The sequence below is a fragment of the Heloderma suspectum genome, chromosome 12 (genome assembly GCF_057233095.1).
Source record: "Heloderma suspectum isolate Gila_16-S chromosome 12, 16-S_ref, whole genome shotgun sequence".
In the NCBI taxonomy this organism is placed as follows: Eukaryota; Metazoa; Chordata; class Lepidosauria; order Squamata; family Helodermatidae; genus Heloderma; species Heloderma suspectum.
The window spans coordinates 7,198,805-7,221,861 of NC_139469.1; the positions used below are offsets into that span (position 1 = coordinate 7,198,805).

Below are 23,057 nucleotides of genomic sequence, written 5' to 3' on the forward strand. Positions count from 1 at the left end.
CTCTCAATTTCGCCTTCCGTCAATAACTATTCAATAAGAGAAGTGAGCTCTTTGTCTACAGTCCCATACTCTAAAACCAGCCTTCCCAAACTTGGTGACCTCCAGATGTGCTGGAATACAATTCCCACTATCCTCAACTGGCACTGGCACCAGGTTAGGCAAGGTTGGTCTAACCTACTTTAGTAGCCACCCTGCCTCCCATATCTGGAGACAACATAAAAACTTTTATGGAGTCTCCAGATATGGGAGGCAGACTTGATACTAGGGGGGTAAATTAAACAACAGCAACTTGAAGCAGGATTCCTTTTGTATTTAAGCGTATTTAAGCACTTGATCTGTTGTTGCTGTTGTTGTTGTTTTAAATGGGACTGATAATGACAGTCAGGACGCTGCTTTTAACCTGCAAAGCCGGTTTGTCCACGAAGTTGGATTAAGCGAGCTTCCTGGGAGAGCTGAGCAAGATTTTCTAGCTGCAACTTTATGAAAAATCTGAATCACTAGATTGTTTATATTTTTACTGCACCACTTATTGAAGAAAAGATGTGTTACTTTCAAGAATGATCAAAACGGGGGGCGATTTCTTAAGGACTTCTCGGCCTTGTCCCTCCACAGCTGGGGGGAAAGGCACCTCCCTATCCTTGCTAGCGATTTGTGTTTTAGTGCTTAATTTCTAAAATCATATCAAGGTCATAACAACACAAGAAGAACCCTGCTGGGTGAAACAAAATGCCTCTCTAGTCCAGCATCCTGTTTCCAACCATGCCCAACCAGATGCCTCTGAGAAGCACAACATAAGCACAACAGAGCTCTCTCGTCCACATTCCCCAGCAACTGGTATTCAGGTGCATGTTATCTCTGATCCAAGAAGTACCACACAGTATCATGAGTAACAGCCATTGATACTCATATCTTCCACGAATTTGTCTAATAACCTTTTAGAGTCATCTGTGAGTGGTCATCACCACATCTTGTGCTAGCAAATTCCATTTGTTAAGTATGCTCTGTGTAAAGAAGTACTTATTTTTGTCTTCCTGAATTTCCCACCATTCCGCTGCCTTTGATGACCCTGGGTGTTAGTATTAGGGGAGACAAGGATGGACATTTCTCTGCATCTTCTTCCACACCATACATAATTTTATGCGCCTCTACCATGTTTCCTCTCATTTACCTTTTTCTAAACTAAAAAGCCCCAAACATTCCTTGTAGGAGAACTGTTCCAGCAGCCCCCTGATAATTATGGTTGCCCTTATTTTGTATATTTTACATACCCCTTTTGAGATGCACTACTCCACGTGTGTCCCACCACAAATTTGTATAAAAGCACTATGATAATGGCAGTTTTATTTTTGATCCTTAAACTTCAATGGAAGCTATTTCCTTCCTCATAAGAACCACCATGCTGAATCAGTCAAAGCCCTTCCTAGTTTTCTGGTTCTAACCATGGCTAACTAGATGGCTATGGGAAGCCCACAAGTAGGACATGAGTGCAATAGCGCCCTGGTGCTTGCGTCCCCCAGCAACAGTTACTGAGAGGCATACTGTCTCTGATACTGGAGGTACTATATAGCTATCATGATTAGGAGCCACTGATAGCCTTCTCCTCCATGAATTTATCTAATCCCCTTTTAAAGCCATCAAAGTTGGTGGCCATCACTACATCTTATGGTAAGGAATTCTATAGTTTAACTACGTGCCATGTGAAGAAGTACTGTCTTTTGACTTTCCTGAATCTCCCACCACTCAGCTTCAGGGGATGAGCACTCATTGTAATACTATGAGAGAGGGAGGAAAACATCTCCCTACCTGCTTCTTCCAGGCTGTGTGTAATTTTATACACCTCTATCATGTCCCGGCTTACTCACATTTTTTTAAAGCTAAAACACTCCTGACATCCTGTTCTCATAGGGAAGTAGTTCTAGCCACTTGATCATTTTTGTTTGTTTTCTACACCTTTTCCAGCTGTATTATTTCCTTTTTGAGGTGCAGTGACCTGGTAGCCATGTTCCAAGTAGAGATATATGGGGATAGGTTGTTATTATTAAGAGGCAATAGGCGATCTGCACTGCCTCAAGTATGCTTTCTCCTTCACTGTCATTTCATGTGTTCTAGGGCTGAGCAGAATACAGATTGTATGGCCAAGTACCACAGTTCTGTGGCTCAAATTATACCACAGATACAGACAGCACCACTGAAGACTACACACAAAATTAATTATGAAGTACTCTTTTTTTAATGCCTTGATGGTTGAAAACATGAACAAGAATTTCAGCTGTGAAGATTGCTTCGAATCCCTTGAAGGCTTTCTTTGCAACAGATATAATTGAAATTAAAATTATCCAGAAAAGCAGGCTCTGAAGGCATAAAAATGCAGCATTTGAAGGCATCTCTATGGCCCTCTGAGAGCGTTTTAGCTCAGAGGCAAGATCTCAACCATGCTGCCTCCACTACCAAGCTGTGTATCTGTTTTTCCAGGAGGTTGGCCTGGAATATATATTATTATATATAATATATATAATATTATATTATATTATATTATATAATATATATATTATAATATATATAATATATATATTATAATATATATAATATATATATTATATTATTATATATATATAATATATATTATATATATATATATATATATATATATATATATATATATCACTTTAAAATACGTGTGTGTGAGGGGGAGGAAACTCACATCCAAATGTTACAACAGAGGAACAGTTTATAAGAGGCAAGAAACCCACATGCATACAGTCCAAAGTAAGGAGAGGCTTCTTCACAATGGGTCTTCTCCATGCTTATTTCATTTACTTCTATCCTAGTGTTATTGCATGTCCCTTACTACAGAACATCAAAAGACCTCCAGATGTCAATGAATACCCTCTGGATGACAATGAAAATCCCTTATTTCAGACCACACAATGACTGAATATTCCTTCATTCTGAAATCTTGATCTGGCAGTGAACTCTTCCTGATGTACAGCACTCTATTCGTCAAGAGAGAAAATCTTCCAGCTTTTCCGTTCTCTATTACACTTCAGTAATCTATATTAGGTTCAAATTCCTTGGCTGTATCTTCAGTGGTTATGCTCTGAATAAGGCATGTTACTTCCTCAGCCACGCCAATTGGTCCTTTGCCTAAGTGCACTGTGATTGGCTGTTTGAGCTACATGGAGTGCTTATCATACACCTCCAAAGCGTTAATGCGATGTTTTTTCATTTCTGTCTTCAAGGAACCCAACCCACATGATTTTGTCCACCAAGGTTCCCTGAACCCATCTATTATGGAACTCACACCATTGTAGAATATTCTGGATTCTGTTTTAGGGTATATTCTCAGATAAGACTGGGCACTATGAGACTGTCCATTATCCGGCATGAACTGAGATTATGTGCGAGCCAACAGGCAATACATTCCTGCAGCAAGTGGCCCTGTTCAGACATCACGCTAAGCCATGATGGTAAGGAGTTCTGAGCTAACCATGAGTGCTTAGTGTGATGTCTGAACAGGCATCTGTCCCAACCATGGTGGTTTATTAACCATGGACTAACCACATTCACTAATCACTTGCTGTAAGATGGTTAGTGGGCTCTACCATGGCTTAGCATGATGTCTATGCAGTCTCCATGGCTAATTGACAGCTGCCATAGAGCTCCATGGCAAAAGCAGCCAAAGGAAGAGTAGCTGCCAAGCACCAAAATGGCCAACAGCACAAAGGCTGCTGGGATGCATGGCTACCCATACAGAGGGCTGTGGTTTCCTGTGGGAGGGAGGGTGGCTACAGAATGGTTAGTCTAACCATGTTGCGGAACATGGTTACCTGCACGTGTAGCAGTAGCACTTGCAGTGGTTAGTGGTAACCACCATGTACCATGGTTAGCCTAACCACTCTTCCCCAATGTGTGTCTGAATAGGGCCAGTGTGTGTGTGGGGGGAGAATGACAGTTATGGGATACTGTCTCCTGGGAAAGCTTTTCAGCATCAACAGATCTTATTGCAGAGCTATGGTAAGCTAAAGTTACCCAAAACACGGGCTGAAAAACCACTGTTATTCATTGTTATATCACAAACATTTCAGCACCAAGCACACTTCAGTGTTGTGAGAAATGCAGACGGGGGAAGAATGCTTCATATAATTTCCCTGTCTATGAATAGGACTGGGTTTTTTGTTTGTTTGTTTTGTTTAAAATGCTGAGGCCAGACATGGGAGTACTGAATGGAACTGAGAGGAAAAAAGCAGCAAACCTCTATACAGAGACAACAAAGTGTTCCGAAGAACAGCAAGATGAGGTATTGTGAGCAGAGCAGCACAACGTCCAGCAAATGTGACTAATAGACGTTGGCAAGAACATGACTTTCTTTCAAATTACTGAAACTCTACTCAAGTCACTAAATCCATAGACAACATTTAGGATTTATTCAAGTTGTTGTTTGACAACAGCAGAAAGAAAAATTTAAGATTAGTTCCAGGGGATTAGAGCCCCTTTATCTGGTGCTACTTAAGTGGTTAAACACACACACACACACACACACACACACACACACACCATAAAACCAGCCCACCTGAAGACCTTCTTCACCATCGGCAAGGTACAACCTGTTACTCTGTAAATTTGGTCTTTACAGTATGGTCAACAAAATCAAATGCCGAACCGGCCCCCAGCCATTCAGTGACGGCAAAATACGGCTATTATGATTTATGGGAGGCAGGGTGTAGGTGAGGGACTGACAGTGTTAATATTGCTTTTGTCATCTCCTCAGAAGTAATAATGTTGGAAGAGAATTTCACATTTAACGTTATAAAAGGTGTGATGAAAAGAGAGCTTTGTTCTTGTGAGGAAAATGGGGAGGTGAGGAGAACAGATAAAGTCTTTCAAGCTTCCAAGGGAAATTTTACTTTCCATATTAAAGAAAAAAGAAGACAAAGGATTGTTTTAAACAGCCCTCAATAAGATGTGAATACAGATTCTGGGGATTAACATGGGTGCCTTTGTCCTTCAATTTCTGCATTTGTTTTTCAAAAGTGAGTTTTTAACCCCAAGGTCTATATGGAAGACACTGAAAGATGCAGGATCATTCTTACTTTGAAGCCCCCCTCTAAGAAGGCTTCTGCAGGATTTCTTCTTGGAGCCAAGCGGTTAACTGGAAGGGCTGGCCAACTCCAGACAAGCAAGGAGCCTGGCACCAGAGGTCAAGGACACATCAAGGCACATGACAAGGAACTGCAGCAGAAATAATACTCTCTTGAGCCAGGGGGGATTTCTTTTCCCTCTTTCCAATTTGCAAGAGTTTGTATTAGTTTTCCACCTGTTTCCTGCCAGAGTGAATTTGTGACAGAATTGTGTGCAGGGAGGAACGCAAACACAATGCATTGTGCCTTGCTGCGTAGTATCCTGTGGCAACAGCCTGAAGATCTGAATGGTAGGGAATGGCTGAAATGGTCCAAGTTTACAATCATGCTTAGCTTCTGAGTAACACTTTAGACTGCTATTCAAAATGCTTCTTATACATTCTCTCAGCAATCCTGATAATGATCCTGTAAGATAGGTCAGTATTAGTTGCCCTGGGACTGTAGTCAGCAGAGAACTAAAGGGAGGCTGCACCCCCACCCCCAGGAGAAACATCACACCAAGGAGAAGACCAGTTTGGCCCCATCCATCAGACAAAGGAAGAGCATCGCAAGGAGCATGCTTCTCTTGTCTCGCCAACAACAACAACAACAAAGAAACACTCAGCTGCAACTGACAGTTGCCCTGGGACTGCAAAGCTAACACACCCTGACATCAGTCAGGGGACCAAGGGGTGTGCATGTGTTGTGAGAGAAGGTGGGGAGGTTGTATTATTACAGCCTTTTGTAAGCCACCTAAGGAACCACCGGACTGAAAGCCAGGATCTGATAAACATACATACATACCTAGATATAGTTATAGCATTGCTAGTCCCATTGTGCAGTTGAGGCGAGAGGGTGAGATTGAAAGATTAGTGGCTTGCCTAAAACTACTGAGATTTGAACTAGGTACCACTTTGTTCACAGCTCAATCTTTTAACCACTATGCATAGTGATTACAGGAGACAAATGGAGCAGGGCACCCTAGAGGTAGGTGGATAGAGTGTCTCCCCCATCTGCCCTTCATCCACATTTGTGCTCCTGCAGAACAGGAGCTTTCAGTTGGGTACCACAAGTTCAGGGATGTGTGTCACTCAATTCTTTTCTTGCGGTAATGAAATAAGGGCAAAAATATTCCTGCCCTACCTCCAATCTTCTGCAGATGTTTTGTTGTGTTTCCTCAACGCGGGACCAAAACATACATTACTTTAAATCCATACCTAGCAGCTATGTGCTTTTTCTTCTTTATTTTGACTACAGAGTAAACTGGAGATCAAATGTTTCTGAAACAACAAACCAAACAAACCCAAACATTCCAGAAGTGGTAAAAAATACTAACAAATAAAATATGATAGAATATTTTCCTATGTGCTCAGGTTACTCAAGAGGTCACTGGGGACAGGATTTCATTGCAAGTTGCATTTCATTGCAAGCTACAAGAGGAGGAGGAGGGAGAAGCAAAAAGAGGACAAATCATTTGCTTTCTACCCTCTGAAGGTATCAGCAATGTCATCAAGCCCTGGAATATGTGAAAATCCAACTGTTTTCCTCCTCTGTCCTTGACATTGTTAGCTAACGAATGGCAAATGCTGTTCAATGGAGATAAACACTGAGTAATGGGCTTTGGAGGGAGAAATAAAGAGACTGGAGCTCGTCCTGCCTAAGGAAGGCGCTGTACTCCATACTAAGAGAACTGGAAAGTCGTTGGGAAAAATCTATATTCCGTATCCCTCCAGCTCTCAGAGGCCAGAAACAGAAGGCTGGTTCTACTGACAGAGCACAGCACCATATCAATCAGAGGAAGAGGTAAGCATGTTGCTTGCAGAACCTTTGAACTTTTCTGTGGTGTTGTGCGTACCATATTTGAGAAAGGAGGGAGAAATGTAGACCCACTTTGGTTTCTTTAATTCTCTAAGGGCACAATCCTATGCATATTTAGAAAGAAATAAGTCTTATTTCTTATTTCTGTCTAAACATGCATAGGATTGAGCCCTAAGGCCATATTTGTTTGAGGGTGAGAAGGCAGAGCATTTACAAATATCGACTGCTCAGAAAAACACCTGGTAGGGCAATATAGGAAGGCAGGTAGGAAGATGGAGTCAACCCATTCCACCATTTAGCTCAGTATTCTCTGCACCAGGGTGGGGAACCTGTGGCCCTCCAGAAGTTGATGAACTACCACCCCCATCATCCCTAACCACTGGCCAGGCTGGCTGGGGCTAATGGGAACTGGAGTCCAACATCATCTGGCAGGCCAGAGGTATGCACAACACCACAGAAAAGTTCAGAAATTCTGCAAGCAACATGCTTAGCTGTTCTTTTGACCAACTGTACCTGCTCCTATAAACTTCACTGCCCTGTTGTTCACATCATTCATTCTAGTACCAAATGTCCAAACCTTGCACAATCCAAATACTGCAACTTAAACTCAATTGTGCAAACTTACCTAACTTTATAATTGCTCTGGTGCTGCATAAAAGAATTCAACCGGCTTTGTTCTGTTGCGCCAGGGTAAACACAGTCATTGATATCAGTAGCATCACAGAACTGAATTATCATTCCCAAACATTATAAGTCACCTCATAATAAAAGGAGTGGTAGAAACTGCAGCATGAAATAAAGAATGACCTCTACATACATGGTGGTAAAAAAACAACAACCAGCCAATGTATCCACAGCTGTAAAGCAAAAAGGGAATGGCTCTGTGTCCAGTTTTGAAGTTGCACTCTACTGGGACAGTTAAGCAGAGGACAGGCCAGATTTTTGCCAGATTTTTTCAATCTCATTTAAAATTGATTGAAACTTTGTGTTACTTGCCTAGAGACAGAGCATATTATACATTAAGAATAACTTTTCAAAATTCAATCAGCTACAAGGGAAAAGTATGTAGTTTTAGGTTTTTTCTTTTTTCTTTTCCAAAATCTTTCATTCATACCTTAAGAGAAAAGCAATCCTTTAAAAATAGTAATACAGAAAGCATAAAGAATTAAGAGTGAAGGAAACACAGTCTCCCACCATCCCAGAACACAAATCCTAGTCATTACAGATCTATCAGGCTTTGTGAGTTGTTGTTTGTTAGTTTTAAATTAAAGAAACTATGTATCCAAACTTTTTTGTTGTTGCTGCTCAGTTATTGGTATACCTGCCTTGGAAAGGAAGCTGTAAAAGCTTTAATAACAGAATTAAGGGTTATCTAGTTGTACCATAGCTTTTAAGGGCCTCCATACCCTCTGCTGGAATGCTGTTTTATAACTTCTCTCTTATTCAATCACAACATGTATACCTCTGCCATCTGCAACAGCACACTAGGGGGACTATTTTTCTGCTGGAAGCACATCGGTGTTACAAAAAGACAGATTCTGAGCCATTCCTACACAGATGCTGACAGATCCTCTGTTTAAAAGGCAGGCAGCTAGTAAAAAAAAACAAACAACAAATAGCCAGGCTGGTTCCACAGGGAGGGAAGTAAATGCAAGAAATAAGCGATGAAGGAGCCACAGCAATGCCAACTAACAGAATATAGGAGATTGCACTAGCTTTCAAAACTGGAGGGGGGGCGGGGAGAAGAAAGGCGACCTGAACAACAAACACCAAAGAAAAAAACAACCACATCTGGTGGACATCTATGGACAAGGCTGTATTATACAGTAAGCATAAAAACCCTCTAAGCAGGTCTCAGAACTGCTTTTTTTTACTGACTGTCTAGCCTTTAAGGATGCAATCCTTTGAATGTTTAGACAGAAAAAAGTCTTACAACTCCCAGCATCCCCCAGCCAGAGGTTTTTCTGTCTAAGCATGCATAGGAGTGTGCTGTAAGTCAATCAACTACTTTGCAAAGAAAACAGACCATACAAAACATCAATGAAGGTACCTATTTGACAATACTGAAGGGGACAGTTTATTTTAAGTGTAAGATAATGTACAATACAGGAAACAACAGCTACAACTCACTGTTAGAAATAAAAGCCATCTTCTGATTTAAAAATATGGAACATTTCCTACTACAGTACCACACAAGAACCAAAACAGCTCTGGTCAAAACCAAAACCAAATTCAAGATCCATCAATACTGTAGAAGTTACTGATTTATAAGTTGCAATTACATGAATTTCAGTGGAGCACTTTATGCTTCAAATACCTATTGTTCTTACCATAAAAATAAAAGCCTGATAATTTAATTTCCATAGGCAATCTCTCTTTGCTTCAGATATTATAAACGGGAAAGCAATGCCATCTTTACATGCCAGATCAATATGAATGGAAAGAAAAGCTACTTGGAACAGTCCTGGTGGATAATGCTGATGGGCAGGCAGAGTGTGCCGATGCTGGTTTGGCTGGACCTCTCAGTGTCATGCAGTACCATAGTCCATGGTATCTTTATAACCATAAGAACATCAGAAGAGACATGCTGGATCAGACCAAGGTCCATCTAGTTCAGCATTCTGTTCATACAGTAGCCAACCAGCTGTTGACCAGGAACCTACAAGCAGGACAGAAGTGCAACAGCACCCTCCCACCCATGTTCCCCAGCAACTGGTGTGCATAGGCATACTGCTTCTGATACTGGAGGTAGCATATAGCCAGGACTAGTAGCCACGGATAGCCTTCTCCTCCAGGAACTTGTCTAACCCCCTTTTAAAGCCATCCAAAGTGCTGGCCATCACTACATCTTGTGGAAGTGAATTCCATAGTTTAACTATGCGCTGTGTGGAGAAGTGCCTCTTTTTATCTGTCCTGAATCTCCCACCAATCAGCTTCATGGGAGGACCCTGGTTTCTAGTATTACAAGAGAGGAAGAAATCTCCCTATCTATCCCTGTCTGTTTTCTCCACACCATTTATAATTGCATACATCTCTATTACATCTTGCCTTCTTCACCTTTTTTTCTAAGCTAAACAATCACAAATGTTGTAACCTTTTGTCACAGGGGAGTTGCTCCAGCCCCTTGATCATTTTAGTTGCCCTTTCCTGCACTTTTCCCAATTCTACAATATCCTTTAAAAAAATATTTCTGAGGCATTTGCTATTATGAGACTTGTAGGCACCGTTTTGTGAAGACTCTAGTCCTATTTGGCTGAAAGTTCCCAGAAGGTGGTACTGGAGGACTACTGCTTGGCCTGTTGGCCACTGGCCTGTGGGAGTTCCTCAGAGCTCTATTTTGTCCCCTATGCTTAACATCTATATAAAACCACTGGGCAAAGTCATTCAGAGGTTTGGGTCTCAGCATTATGCTGATGATGCCTAGCTCTAGTCCTCTTTTTCAACTGATGACAAGGAGGCTGTGGAAGTCCTGAACTGTTGCTTAGACTCAGCGATGGATTGGATGTGGACTAACACACTGAAACTCAATCCAGACAAGGCGAAGTTTCTGCTGGTCAGTAGACAAGCCAATCCAGGATTGGGGGTACAACCTGCTCGGGTGGGTGTGCACTCCCTCTAAAGGATCAAGTGGGGCAGCTTCTGGACCAGGCATTGCTCTTGGAGGGTCAGTTGGTTGCTGAGATCAGAAGTGCCTTGGCCCAGCTTCAGCTGGTCTGTCAACTGTGTCTCTTCATGGAGAAGGTGGAGCTGATCCTTAATCACCTCCTTTTTAAATGACTGCAATGTGGGGCTACCCTTGAAGAGCTTTTGGAAACTGCATCTAGTGCAAAATGAGGCAGCCAGACTGCTTTCTAGTATGTGCTTTGTAGAATATATAACATCAGTCTTGTACCAACTAGCAAAGCTTCCATATTTGTTTCTGTGCTCAATTCAAGGTGCTTGTTCTTACCTATAAAACCCTAAAAGGTTTGGGGCCAGGATATCTGAAAGATCACCCCTCCGGTATGAACCTGCCCAGAATTTGCAATCTTCTTTAGAGGCTCCATGATATGTTCCACCAACAAGAGACGTTAGGTTGGTGAGGACACAGGGCAGGGCCTTTTCTGTGGAAGCACCCCAATTATGGACCTCCCTCCCTAAGGAGATCAGATGGGCCCCATCTTTGCTTGGCTTTAGCTGGGCCACAAGGTCTGTTTTGTGTAGGTTGGCTTGGGGCAGAAAAGCAAGCTATACGTATTTTAAACAAATGAACAAGCAAATAAACAAAAACTTTGTGTGCCTATTTTACCAAATCAGTACAAACAGAAAGGAACGAGTGGTGGTATCTGAACAGCCTGTAGGTTGGCAAACCCTTCAAGGGTTCTACACTCCTTGCTTGCTTTAAGCCTGCCAATTAGTCAGGAGAGAAACTTTAATCTGCGATTAAAGTTTAGTTAATTAATCACACCGATTAAAGCTCGCAACCCTATCACTAAGGAATTGTATTTCTTCATAGAAGACAAATTTCCTAATTAGAAGAGCTTAGCCCTGTCTCTTTTCTCCAGCTGCTTAGAAAAGGGGAGAGGATGCTCACCTTAGCGCATTCACCTCCTCTCTAGCGATGAAGATGCTTGGATCTGTTGTGAATGCTTGACTCTTCAGCATTTGTAGCTCTACCTCCAGCTGAAAAGTAAGCAGAAAGGATGCAAATTAGTTTTTTTACCATCATCCTTCCCTTCTCCCCAGATCGCAGATACATTATTGTAAGTATACATATATGCAAAGAGATATAAAGAAGACAATTTGATGGCAATCACATAGCTAAGAGGGAAATTTTGTCAATTTCCATTCTTGAATAAGTAATGAGTCTGAAATTTGATTAAGCATCATCTCCTGGTACAGTAAGCACCATCTCCTGGTAAAAGATGTTTTCCTGGCCCTATCCACAGCATCAGAAAATAACAGATACCCACACACTAGTTTATGGACCATACATTACTGGATAAGAAGAAGGATCTGCTCAGGGCATTCCAACTTAATTTATCTCATTAGTGTCACTTCCAGGGATCACAAGATCTATACAGGGTTGACACCAGTGGCATCAGTAGCCACAGTAAAAGCAGATAATCAAACACCCTCAAACTGGTATTGCTCTAAAATAAAATGTCCTGCTTCTCAGGCATGGGTGGGGCACACCAAACTGTTCCACCCCTCTTCCCTTGTGAGCGTAAAGGGAGACCCAGACAAGGCCGTCCTTGCTTTTCAATGAAATATCAGCTCTTACTTAGGACAAGGTTATAGCACAGTTTCAGCTACTGGAGGATTACACTCTAAAGGAACTGTTGCCTCTCCAGGTAGGTGGGCATATTTTGGCTTGGCCAAAGGTTACACCCAGTTTTAGGACACGCGTATTAAAATGTCATGCAATCCTTCAACCCCATTCCATCCTCTTATCCCAGCTTGGTTTTTTTTGCAAAGGTTTAGCCTTTCCAAAGATTTGTCTTTCCTATTTCTTTTTTCCCCTTTTCCCATCTGCCATCTCATTAAAAAATACACAGTAAAATGCAGCACTTCCTGCACACATAGGAAAATAACAAGCAAGCACTGCCCTAATTAGAGATGCAAACCAAAAACACACACCGGTATTGGTCTTCGGCACCAGGGGAGATAAGGCATTAGCATACAGTATCCTTCACCTCTATTAATGAGACTCACATGGAATCCTAATTCCGGACCATAAGATTGGGTCCAAGTGCAGCCAGATTATATTTTATTTATTTATTTATTTATTTATTTATTAAATTTATTAATCGCCCATCTGACTGGTCACCCAGCCACTGTTTAGGAACCTAAACAGTTTAGGAACCTGGAATGTAAGATCAATGAACCAAGGTAAGCTGGAGGTGGTCAAACATGAGATGGCAAGATTGAACATCGACATCTTGGGAATCAGCGAACTAAAATGGACAAGCATGGGCGAATTTAATTCAGGTGACCATCATATCTACTACTGTGGGCAAGAATCCCTTAGAAGAAATGGAGTAGCACTCATAGTCAACAAAAGGGTGGGAAAAGCAGTACTGGGGTACAATCTCAAAAACGATAGAATGATCTCAGTACGAATCCAAGGCAAACCATTCAACATCACAGTAATTCAAGTCTACGTCCCAACCACTGATGCCGAAGAAGCTGAGGTTGATCGGTTCTATGAAGACCTACAGTACCTTCTAGAACTAACACCAAAAAAAGATGTCCTCTTCATCATAGGGGATTGGAATGCTAAAGTAGGAAGTCAAGAAATCACCGGGATAACAGGCAAGCATAGCCTTGGTGTACAAAATGAAGCAGGACAAAGGCTAATAGAGTTTTGCCAAGAGAACACACTGATCATAGCAAACACTCTTTTCCAACAGCACAAGAGGCAACTCTACACATGGCCATCCCCAGATGGTCAATATCAAAATCAGATTGATTATGTCCTTTGCAGCCAAAGATGGAGAAGCTCCATACAGTCAGTCAAAACAAGACCTGGAGCTGACTGTGGCTCAGATCGTGAGCTTCTTGTTGCAAAATTTCGGCTGAAATTGAAGAACGTAGGGAAAACCACTAAACCATTCAGGTATGACCTAAATCATATCCCTTATGAATATACAGTGGAGGTGAGGAATAGATTTAAGGGATTAGACCTGATAGACAGAGTGCCTGAGGAACTATGGACGGAGGTCCGTAACATTGTTCAGGAGGCAGCAACGAAATCCATCCCAAAGAAAAAGAAATGCAAGAAAGCCAAGTGGCTGTCTGATGAGGCTTTACAAGTAGCTGAGGAAAGAAGGGAAGCGAAAAGCAAGGGAGAAAGGGGAAGATATACCCAACTGAATGCAGAGTTCCAGGGAATAGCAAGGAGAGACAAGAAGGCCTTCTTAAATGAACAATGCAAAGAAATCGAGGAAAACAATAGAATGGGAAAGTCTAGAGATCTTTTCAATAAAATCGGAGATCTCAAGGGAACGTTTTGTGCAAAGACGGGCATGGTAAAGGACAAAGAAGGCAGGGACCTAACAGAAGCAGATGAGATTAAGAAGAGGTGGAAGGAATACACAAAAGAACCATACAGGAAAGATCTGAATGTCCCTGATAGCCATGATAGTGTGGTCACTGAACTTGAGCAGGACATCCTCGAGAGTGAAGTCAAGTGGGCCTTAGGAAGCATTACTAACAACAAAGCTAGTAGAGATGGCAGTATTCCAGCTGAGCTATTTAAAATCCTAAAACATGATGCTGTTAAAGTGCTGCACTCAATATGCCAACACATTTGGAACACTCAACAATGGCTAAAAGACTGGAAAAGGTCAGTTTACATTCCAATTCCAAAGAAGGGCAATGCCAAAGACTGTTCAAACTAACGTACAATTGGGCTCCTTTCACATGCCAGCAAGGTGATGCTCAAAACCCTACAAGCTAGGCTTCAGCAGTATGTGAGCCAAGAACTACCGGAAGTACAAGCTGGGTTTCGAAGAGGCAGAGGAACTAGAGATCAAAGCGCCAACATTCGCTGCATCATGGAGAAAGCAAGAGAATTCCAGAAAAACGTCTATTTCTGCTTCATTGACTAAAGCCTTTGATTGTGTGGATCACAACAAACTGTGGCAAATTCTTAAAGTGATGGGAGTACCAGACCACCTTACCTGTCTCCTGAGAAACCTGTACGAGGGTCAAGAAGCAACAGTAACAACCAGCCATGCAACAATCGAGTGGTTCAAAATTGGGAAAAGAGAACGACAAGGATGCATATTGTCACCCTGCTTATTTAACTTATATGCAGAGTGCATCATGAGAAACGCCGGGTTGGATGAATCACAGGTCGGAATTAAGATTGCCGAGAGAATTATCAACAACCGCCGATACGCAGACGATACCACCCTAATGGCAGAAAGCGAAGAGGATCTCAAGAGCCTCTTGTTGAGGGTGAAAGAGGAGAGTACAAAAGCTGGTTTGAAACTCAACATTAAAAAAACGAAGATCATGGCATCTGGCCCCATCAATACCTGGCATATAGAAGGGGAAGAAATGGAAGCAGTGACAGATTTTACTTTCTTGGGCTCCAAGATCACCACAGACGGTGACTGTAGCCATGAAATTAAAAGACGCTTGCTCCTTGGGAGGAAAGCTATGGCAAACCTAGACAGCATAGTAAGAAGCAGAGACATCACCTTGCTGACAAAGGTTCGTATAATCAAAGCTATGGTTTTCCCAGTAGTAATGTATGGCTGTGAGAGCTGGACTATAAGGAAGGCTGAGCTCCGAAGAATTGATGCTTTCGAACTCTGGTGCTGGAGAAGACTCTTACGAGTCCCCTGGATTGCAAGGAGGTCAAATCAGTCAATCCTAAAGGAAATCAACCCTGACTGCTCATTGGAAGGACAAATGTTGTTGTTGTTGTTCAGTCGTTCAGTCGTGTCCGACTCTTCATGCCCCATGGACCATAGCACGCCAGGTCTTCCTGTCCTGCACTCTCTCCCGGAGCGTGCTCAAGTTCATATTCATTGCATCCGTGATGCTATCTAGCCATCTCATCCTCTGCCGTCCCCTTCTCCTTTGGCCTTCAGTCTTTCCCAGCATCAGGGTCTTTTCCAGGGACTTTTCTCTTCGCATTAGGTGGCCAAAATATTGGAGCTTCAGCTTCATTATCTGTCCTTCCAATGTGCACTCAGGGTTGACTTGTGCACAATGTACACAATGTACACAATGTGCACTCAGGGTGCACTTCTTACTATGCTGTCTAGGTTGGCCATAGCTTTCCTCCCAAGGAGCAAGCGTCTTTTAATTTCATGGCTACAGTCACCGTCTGCGGTGATCTTGGAGCCCAAGAAAGTAAAATATGTCACTGCTTCCATTTCTTCCCCTTCTATATGCCAGGAAGTGATGGGGCCAGATGCCATGATCTTCGTTTTTTTAATGTTGAGTTTCAAACCAGCTTTTGCACTCTCCTCTTTCACCCTCAACAAGAGGCTCTTGAGATCCTCTTCACTTTCTGCCATTAGGGTGGTATCGTCTGCATATCGGAGGTTGTTGATAATTCTCCTGGCAATCTTAATTCCGACCTGTGATTCATCCAACCCGGCATTTCTCATGATGTACTCTGCATATAAGTTAAATAAGCAGGGAGACAATATGCAGCCTTGTCGTACTCCTTTCCGAATTTTGAACCAATCGGTTGTTCCATGTCTGGTTCTTACTGTTGCTTCTTGACCCTCGTACAGGTTTCTCAGGAGACAAGTAAGGTGGTCTGGTACTCCCATCACTTTAAGAATTTGCCACAGTTTGTTGTGATCCACACAATCAAAGGCTTTAGCGTAGTCAATGAAGCAGAAATAGACGTTTTTCTGGAATTCTCTTGCTTTCTCCATGATGCAGCAAATGTTGGCGATTTGATCTCTAGTTCCTCTGCCTCTTCGAAACCCAGCTTGTACTTCCGGTAGTTCTCGGTTCGCATACTGCTGAAGCCTAGCTTGTAGGATTTTGAGCATCACCTTGCTGGCATGTGAAAGGAGCGCAATTGTGCGGTAGTTTGAACACTCTTTGGCGTTGCCCTTTTTTGGAATTGGAATGTAAACTGACCTTTTCCAGTCTTGTGGCCACTGTTGAGTGTTCCAGATTTGTTGGTATATTGAATGCAGCACTTTAACAGCATCATCTTTTAGGATTTTAAATAGCTCGGCTGGAATACTGTCATCTCCGCTAGCTTTGTTGTTACTAATGCTTCCTAAGGCCCACTTGACTTCACTCTCGAGGATGTCCTGCTCAAGTTCAGTGACCGCACTATCATGGCTATCAGGGACATTAAGATCTTTCCTGTATACTTCTTCTGTGTATTCTTGCCACCTCTTCTTAATCTCATCTGCTTCTGTTAGGTCCCTGCCTTCTTTGTCCTTTATCATGCCCGTCTTTGCACAAAACGTTCCCTTGAGATCTCCGATTTTCTTGAAGAGATCTCTAGTCTTTCCCATTCTGTTGTTTTCCTCGATTTCTTTGCATTGTTCATTTAAGAAGGCCTTCTTGTCTCTCCTTGCTATTCTCTGGAACTCTGCATTCAGTTGGGTATATCTTCCCCTTTCTCCCTTGCTTTTCACTTCCCTTCTTTCCTCAGCTACTTGTAAAGCCTCATCAGACAGCCACTTGGCTTTCTTGCATTTCTTTTTCTTTGGGATGGATTTCGTTGCTGCCTCCTGAACAATGTTACGGACCTCCGTCCATAGTTCCTCAGGCACTCTGTCTATCAGGTCTAATCCCTGAAATCTATTCCTCACCTCTACTGTATATTCATCAGGGATATGATTTAGGTCATACCTGAACGGTTTAGTGGTTTTCCCGACGTTCTTCAATTTAAGCCGAAATTTTGCAAGAAGCAGCTCATGATCTGAGCCACAGTCAGCTCCAGGTCTTGTTTTGACTGACTGTATGGAGCTTCTCCATCTTTGGCTGCAAAGGACATAATCAATCTGATTTCGATATTGACCATCTGGTGACGTCCATGTGTAGAGTCGCCTCTTGTGCTGTTGGAAAAGAGTGTTTGCTATGATCAGCATGTTCTCTTGGCAAAACTCTATTAGCTTTTGTCCTGCTTCATTTTGTACACCAAGGCCATGCCTGCCTTTTATCCCGGTGATTTCTTGACTTCCTACTTTAGCATTCCAATCCCCTATGATGAAGAGGACATCTTTTTTTGGTGTTAGTTCTAGAAGGTGTTGTAGGTCTTCATAGAACCGATCAACCTCAGCTTCTTCGGCCTCAGTGGTTGGGGCATAGACTTGAATTACTGTGATGTTGAATGGTTTGCCTTGGATTCATACTGAGATCATTCTATCATTTTTAAGATTGTACCCCAGTACTGCTTTTCCCACCCTTTTGTTGACTATGAGTGCTACTCCATTTCTTCTAAGGGATTCTTGCCCACAATAGTAGATATGATGGTCACCTGAATTAAATTTGCCCATGCCTGTCCATTTTAGTTCGCTGATTCCCAAGATGTCGATGTTCAATCTTGCCATCTCATGTTTGACCACCTCCAGCTTACCTTGATTCATTGATCTGACATTCCAGGTTCCTAAACAATATTGTTCTTTACAGCATCGGATTTTCTTTTCACCACCAGACACATCCACAGCTGAGTGTCCTTTCGGCTTTGGCCCAGCCGCTTCACTCTTTCTGGCGCTACTTGGAAATTCCCTCTGCTCTTCCCCAGTAGGATATTGGACACCTTCCGACCTGAGGGGCTCATCTTCCGGCGTCATCTCTTTTAGCCTTGTGATAGGTTCCATGGGGTTTTCTTGGCAAGAATACTGGAGTGGGTTGCCATTTCCTTCTCCAGTGGACCACATTTTGTCAGAACTCTCTGCCATGACCTGTCCGTCTTGGGTGGCCCTGCACGGCATAGCTTATGGCTTCACTGAGTTACACAAGCCCCTTCGCCACAACAAGGCAGTGATCCATGAAGGGGGAAGGACAAATACTATTTGAAGGAAGGACAAATACTGAAGCTCAAATATTTTGGCCACCTAATGTGAAGAGAAAACTCCCTGGAAAAGACCCTGATGCTGGGAAAGACTGAAGGCAAAAGGAGAAGGAGACAGCAGAGGATGAGATGGCTAGAGAGCATCACTGATGCAATGAATATGGACTTGAGCATGCTCCGGGAGAGAGGGGAGGACAGGAAGGCCTGGCGTGCTATGGTCCATGGGGTCACGAAGAGTCGGACACGACTGAACGACTGAACAACAACAATGTTGTCACTATCTTCAAAAAGGGTAAAAAGGAGGAACCTGGGAACTACAGACCAGTCAGTCTGATATCAATCTCTGGGAAAATTCTGGAGCAGATGATAAAGCAATCCATCTGTAAGCACCTTGAAAACAATGCAGTGATTACTTGAAGCCAACATGGATTTGTCAAGAACAAATCTTGCCAGATAAATCTGATCTCATTTTTTGATGAAGTAACCTCCCTTGTGGACTGTGGGATTGCTGTGGACATAATATACCTCGACTTCAGCAAAGCTTTCGACAAAGTGCCTCCTGATATCCTGATGAGCAAACTAGCTCAAAGTGGGCTAGATGAAACAACGATCTGGTGGATCCACAGTTGGCTGCAGAACTGGACTCAAAGCATGCTTATCAATGGGATCTTCTCAAAGTGGGGGGAGGTAACCAGGGGGGTACCACAGGGCTCAGTCCTGGACCCAGTGCTCTTCAACATTTTTATTAATGACTTGGAGGAGGAGGTGCAGGGAATGCGGATCAGATTTGCAGATGACACAAAATTGGGCGGGATAGCTAATCCTTGGGAAGACAGAAACAACATTAAAAATGATCTTGATAGACTGGAGCATTGGGCAGAAAACAACAGAATGAAATTTAATAGAGATAAATGCCAAGTTCTGCACCTAGGAAAAAGAAACCGAATGCACAGTTACAAGATGGGGGATACGTGGCTCAACAACACTACAAGCAAGAAGGATCTTGGAATTGTTGTAGATCGCAAGCTGAATATGGGCCAACAATGTGATGTTGCTGCAAAAAAGGCAAATGCTATTTTGGGCTGCATTAACAGAAGCATAGCTTCCAAATCCTGGGAAGTACTAGTTCCCCTCTACTCAGCACTGGTTAGGCCTCATCTGGAGTACTGTGTCTAGTTCTGGACACCACACTTTAAGAAGGATGCAGACAAACTAGAGGTTCAGAGGAGGGCAACAAAGCTGATCAGGGGACTGGAAACAAAGCCCTGTGAAGAGAGACTGAAAGAACTGGGCATTTTTAGCCCTGAGAAGAGAAGACCGAGGGGAGATATGATAGCGCTCTTCAAGTACTTGAAAGGTTGCCACAGACAGGAAGGCCAGAATCTCTTCTTGATCATCCCAGAGTGCAGGACATGGAATAATGGGCTCAAGTTACAGGAAGCCAGATTCTGGCTGAACATCAGGAGAAACCTCCTGACTGCTAGAGCAGTACAACAATGGAACCAGTTCCCTAGAGCTCTCCCACACTGGGGGCCTTCAAGACAAGGCTGGACAGCCATCTGTCGGGGATTCTCTGGCTTGTATTCCTGCATTGAGCAGGGGGTTGGACTCATTGGCCTTGTAGGCCCCTTCCAACTCTACTATTCTATGATTCTGTGAAATCCTGGATTAATCTCTGGCAACTCCAATTAACGTAGACCACTTTGGAAGGCTTGGAAGAAAAGATCTTTGCCTAAGATCAGGTTAGATAGGGCAAATAAGGGCCATTGGTGTGAATGTGTGTGAAGTAACTCCATCTCAAAAAGGTAGGAGTTCTATGGGGGTGAGGGGAGGAGATGCACACCCAAGAACAAGCGCAACCAGTTATTCTGTTGTTTTACTATTACAGGCCCTTCAGAAATGTTCTAGGTTGCTGTCAAAGTATGTGTCAGGGGAACCTACTACAACAAGAAAGTACAGTATTTCTGGTGCATCCAGTCCAAAGATTATGGTTTTAATGTCTTCCTGAGGATTCACAATTGGTTAAAAGGGAAAAAAAATGGAGGTTGACCTCAAATGGTGAATTCTCACAAATCGAGAGCCCGTACATTTTCAGACTTTTTTTAAACATGTTTATTAATAAAAAGGGTAAAAACAGTGAGGTCAAGCTATTTAAGAGAATTACATTAAAAGCAGAATGGAGTGCTAGACAATTTCATAGCTCTCGCTTGTTGTGCAGCAAAGTGACAGTTGAAATTCACTCTTAGGCACAAAATAGTAGATATAATATAACCAATCTTACTTTCAAAATTTGGATTAGGTATTACTACTCAAGAAATACTTTGGAGGCATTGTGCATAGCACCCTGGAAGCACTAAATGCAAAAAAAAAAAGGCAAATGGGGCTGGAAAAAATAATTAGGACAGGAACAGTAACTCACATTAAAACCATCTAAATGCCTCTAGAAATGAGTGGCTCTCGCACACCTTCAATACAGTGCAATTCAGGTCATCGAATGAAAGATACAATAAACATGGGAGCACACAGTGGTACTAGGAATCTCAGTTGCTTGCTAGTACTATAGTTAAGCTCAGAAACAGGGACTGGATAAATGCACAGAGCAGCCATTGTGAAGTTGAGCGGGTCACTAGACATTACCAGAGTGTGGAAGTAGATAAGGTGTGAAATAGACTATGAATAGCCTGCGCCATCATTTTATCAGCTTGCTAGAAAGCTAGCAGCTTGTGTGTAAGTCATGAGAAGGCATTACAGATCACTCTGTCCTCACTTTACCCAGCAATCCTTGCACCCTTTCTTGTGGCTACAACTGTTCCTCCACCCCAAACTTAAACTTCCTGCCACCACAAAGCCGTTTCAGCCTCTGTTCCTGCGCGTGTGCCTGGTTTCTCACCATCCGCTAACAGCTTGCCCACAAGCCCACCACTGCCCTCGCCTTCTGCCACTACTTCCTTCCTGACTGTTGACACTCTGTCTCTGCCTATACCTTCTAGGATGCCAGTTTTGCTTTTCCCATTCTTACTAGCACTTCAGGCAAATCAGATATGCAGCACCGTAGTGTAGGTCTCCCTCCTCTGGTGCTTTAGGCTTCTTCTGTACCATACCAATGTCGCCTTGTAGCAGGTTTAACTTGCAGAGTTTCTGTGGCTGCAAAATCCCCACCAAAGATAGAGAAGCATGCTTTAAGCAGATAGGACAGTCACACTCCTGAGGCTCTGAATGCCCACGGAGTTGAAACTTTTTTTCTTCCTCTCTCAGTGAATGATGAGAATGAATGTCAGATGAAACTTTCAAATGGTCAGTGGTCTCTAAAGCACAAGTGAGAGCCAGTGTAGTGTCATGAGAGTTGGACAGGGACTGGGCCCAGGTTCAAGTCCTCTCTCGGCCATGAAGCTCACTGGGTGAGTTTGAGCCAGTAACCCACTCTCAGCCTAACTTATTTCACAGGGTTGTTGTGAAGATAAAATGGAGAGGACAAGGATCATGTACATCACCTTGGAGGAAAGGCAGGATATAAATGTAACGAATAAAATAACAAATTCTGCCTCATCCATCTGGTTATGTTATGTTATGTTATGTTATGTTATGTTATGTTATGTTATGTTATGTTATGTTACACTTTATTTCTATGCTGCCTTTTGGCCAAAAGGCCCCCAAAGTGGCTCACCCCAAAATACACAAATACAATATTCAAACAATAAACCCAAATATGGGTTTAAAGCAGAAATATCACAACTATTTAAACCTAAAACAACAACAACAAGCCTGAAGCCTGAAGACATCTTCTTCCTGTCCAAAAGCAAAACCCCATCAGCAAAAATGCCAAAGGAGAGCTGGAATAATCACCAAGGTTTCCCAGGCAGCGGGATGGAACAGAGCAGATGGGGGAGGGGGAGTGCCTTGATTGGAACAGCATATCCCCCCTGAAGCATTGACTCCCAAGCTGAAGCTTTAGCCTTGCTTATACGGTCTCCGGGGGGTGGGGGTGGGGGTGGGAGAGCAGGTGGACTAGCTCACCCTTGATGGAACAGCCTCTCTGCCCTGAAACAGTGCCTTTAATGGAGACTATTTTGAATGAGTATGGTAAGGCCAGGCTGGAGCCATCATCAACCATGCCCACATCTAAACCAGGAGGCTGCGTTTGCTCTCACAGGGCCCTCAGAGGGTCAGTTGCTGGAACCAAAGCTATAAGGAAGAAAATGTGCAAGCTCCAGATGTTTGGTATTTCTTCAGCTGGAGAGAGGTCTGGAAAGTAGATGTATATAGTTCAACTGGCTTGGTGAGGCCTACACAAGAATTTCCAGGCACATTCTGAAAACAGCACTGTGTGATCACAATACTTATTCTTGCTTTAGTTTTACACATACATCAGAGCTTTCGACATGATGCATGGATGCGCCCTTAGTTACGTCATAACAGCCTTGGCTGATGTGAAGAATAGACTCTCTGTAACTGTTTTCAGTGCAGCAGGTACAGGTGGGACTGATCCTGAGCAGTGCAGTGCTATCAAGCGGCTCATTGATTCAGTGGGATAAAGGCAAGTCACTCATAGTGTTAGGCTTCTAATTTGTCCAAAGACTTAATTCTATGAATTATCAAATGATAAGTTCATTTTCAAATTTAATACCAATTCC

At 42.8% G+C, this 23,057-nt stretch overlaps 1 protein-coding gene across 9 annotated transcripts in view; it reads right to left on the minus strand.

Annotated features, from left to right (window-relative positions):
- MAD1L1 (mitotic arrest deficient 1 like 1) overlaps positions 1–23,057 on the minus strand; it is a 635,972-nt gene that overhangs the window by 302,679 nt on the left and 310,236 nt on the right. For all 9 annotated transcript variants that reach the window (XR_014785506.1, XR_014785504.1, XR_014785505.1 and 6 more), the window contains one exon: positions 11,509–11,597. Coding sequence is in view for 6 of the 9 variants with exons in the window: in XM_084818232.1 (XP_084674358.1) it covers positions 11,509–11,597 (89 nt within the window). In the remaining 3 variants the exon portion in view is untranslated. The remainder of the gene's footprint in view (positions 1–11,508; positions 11,598–23,057) is intronic.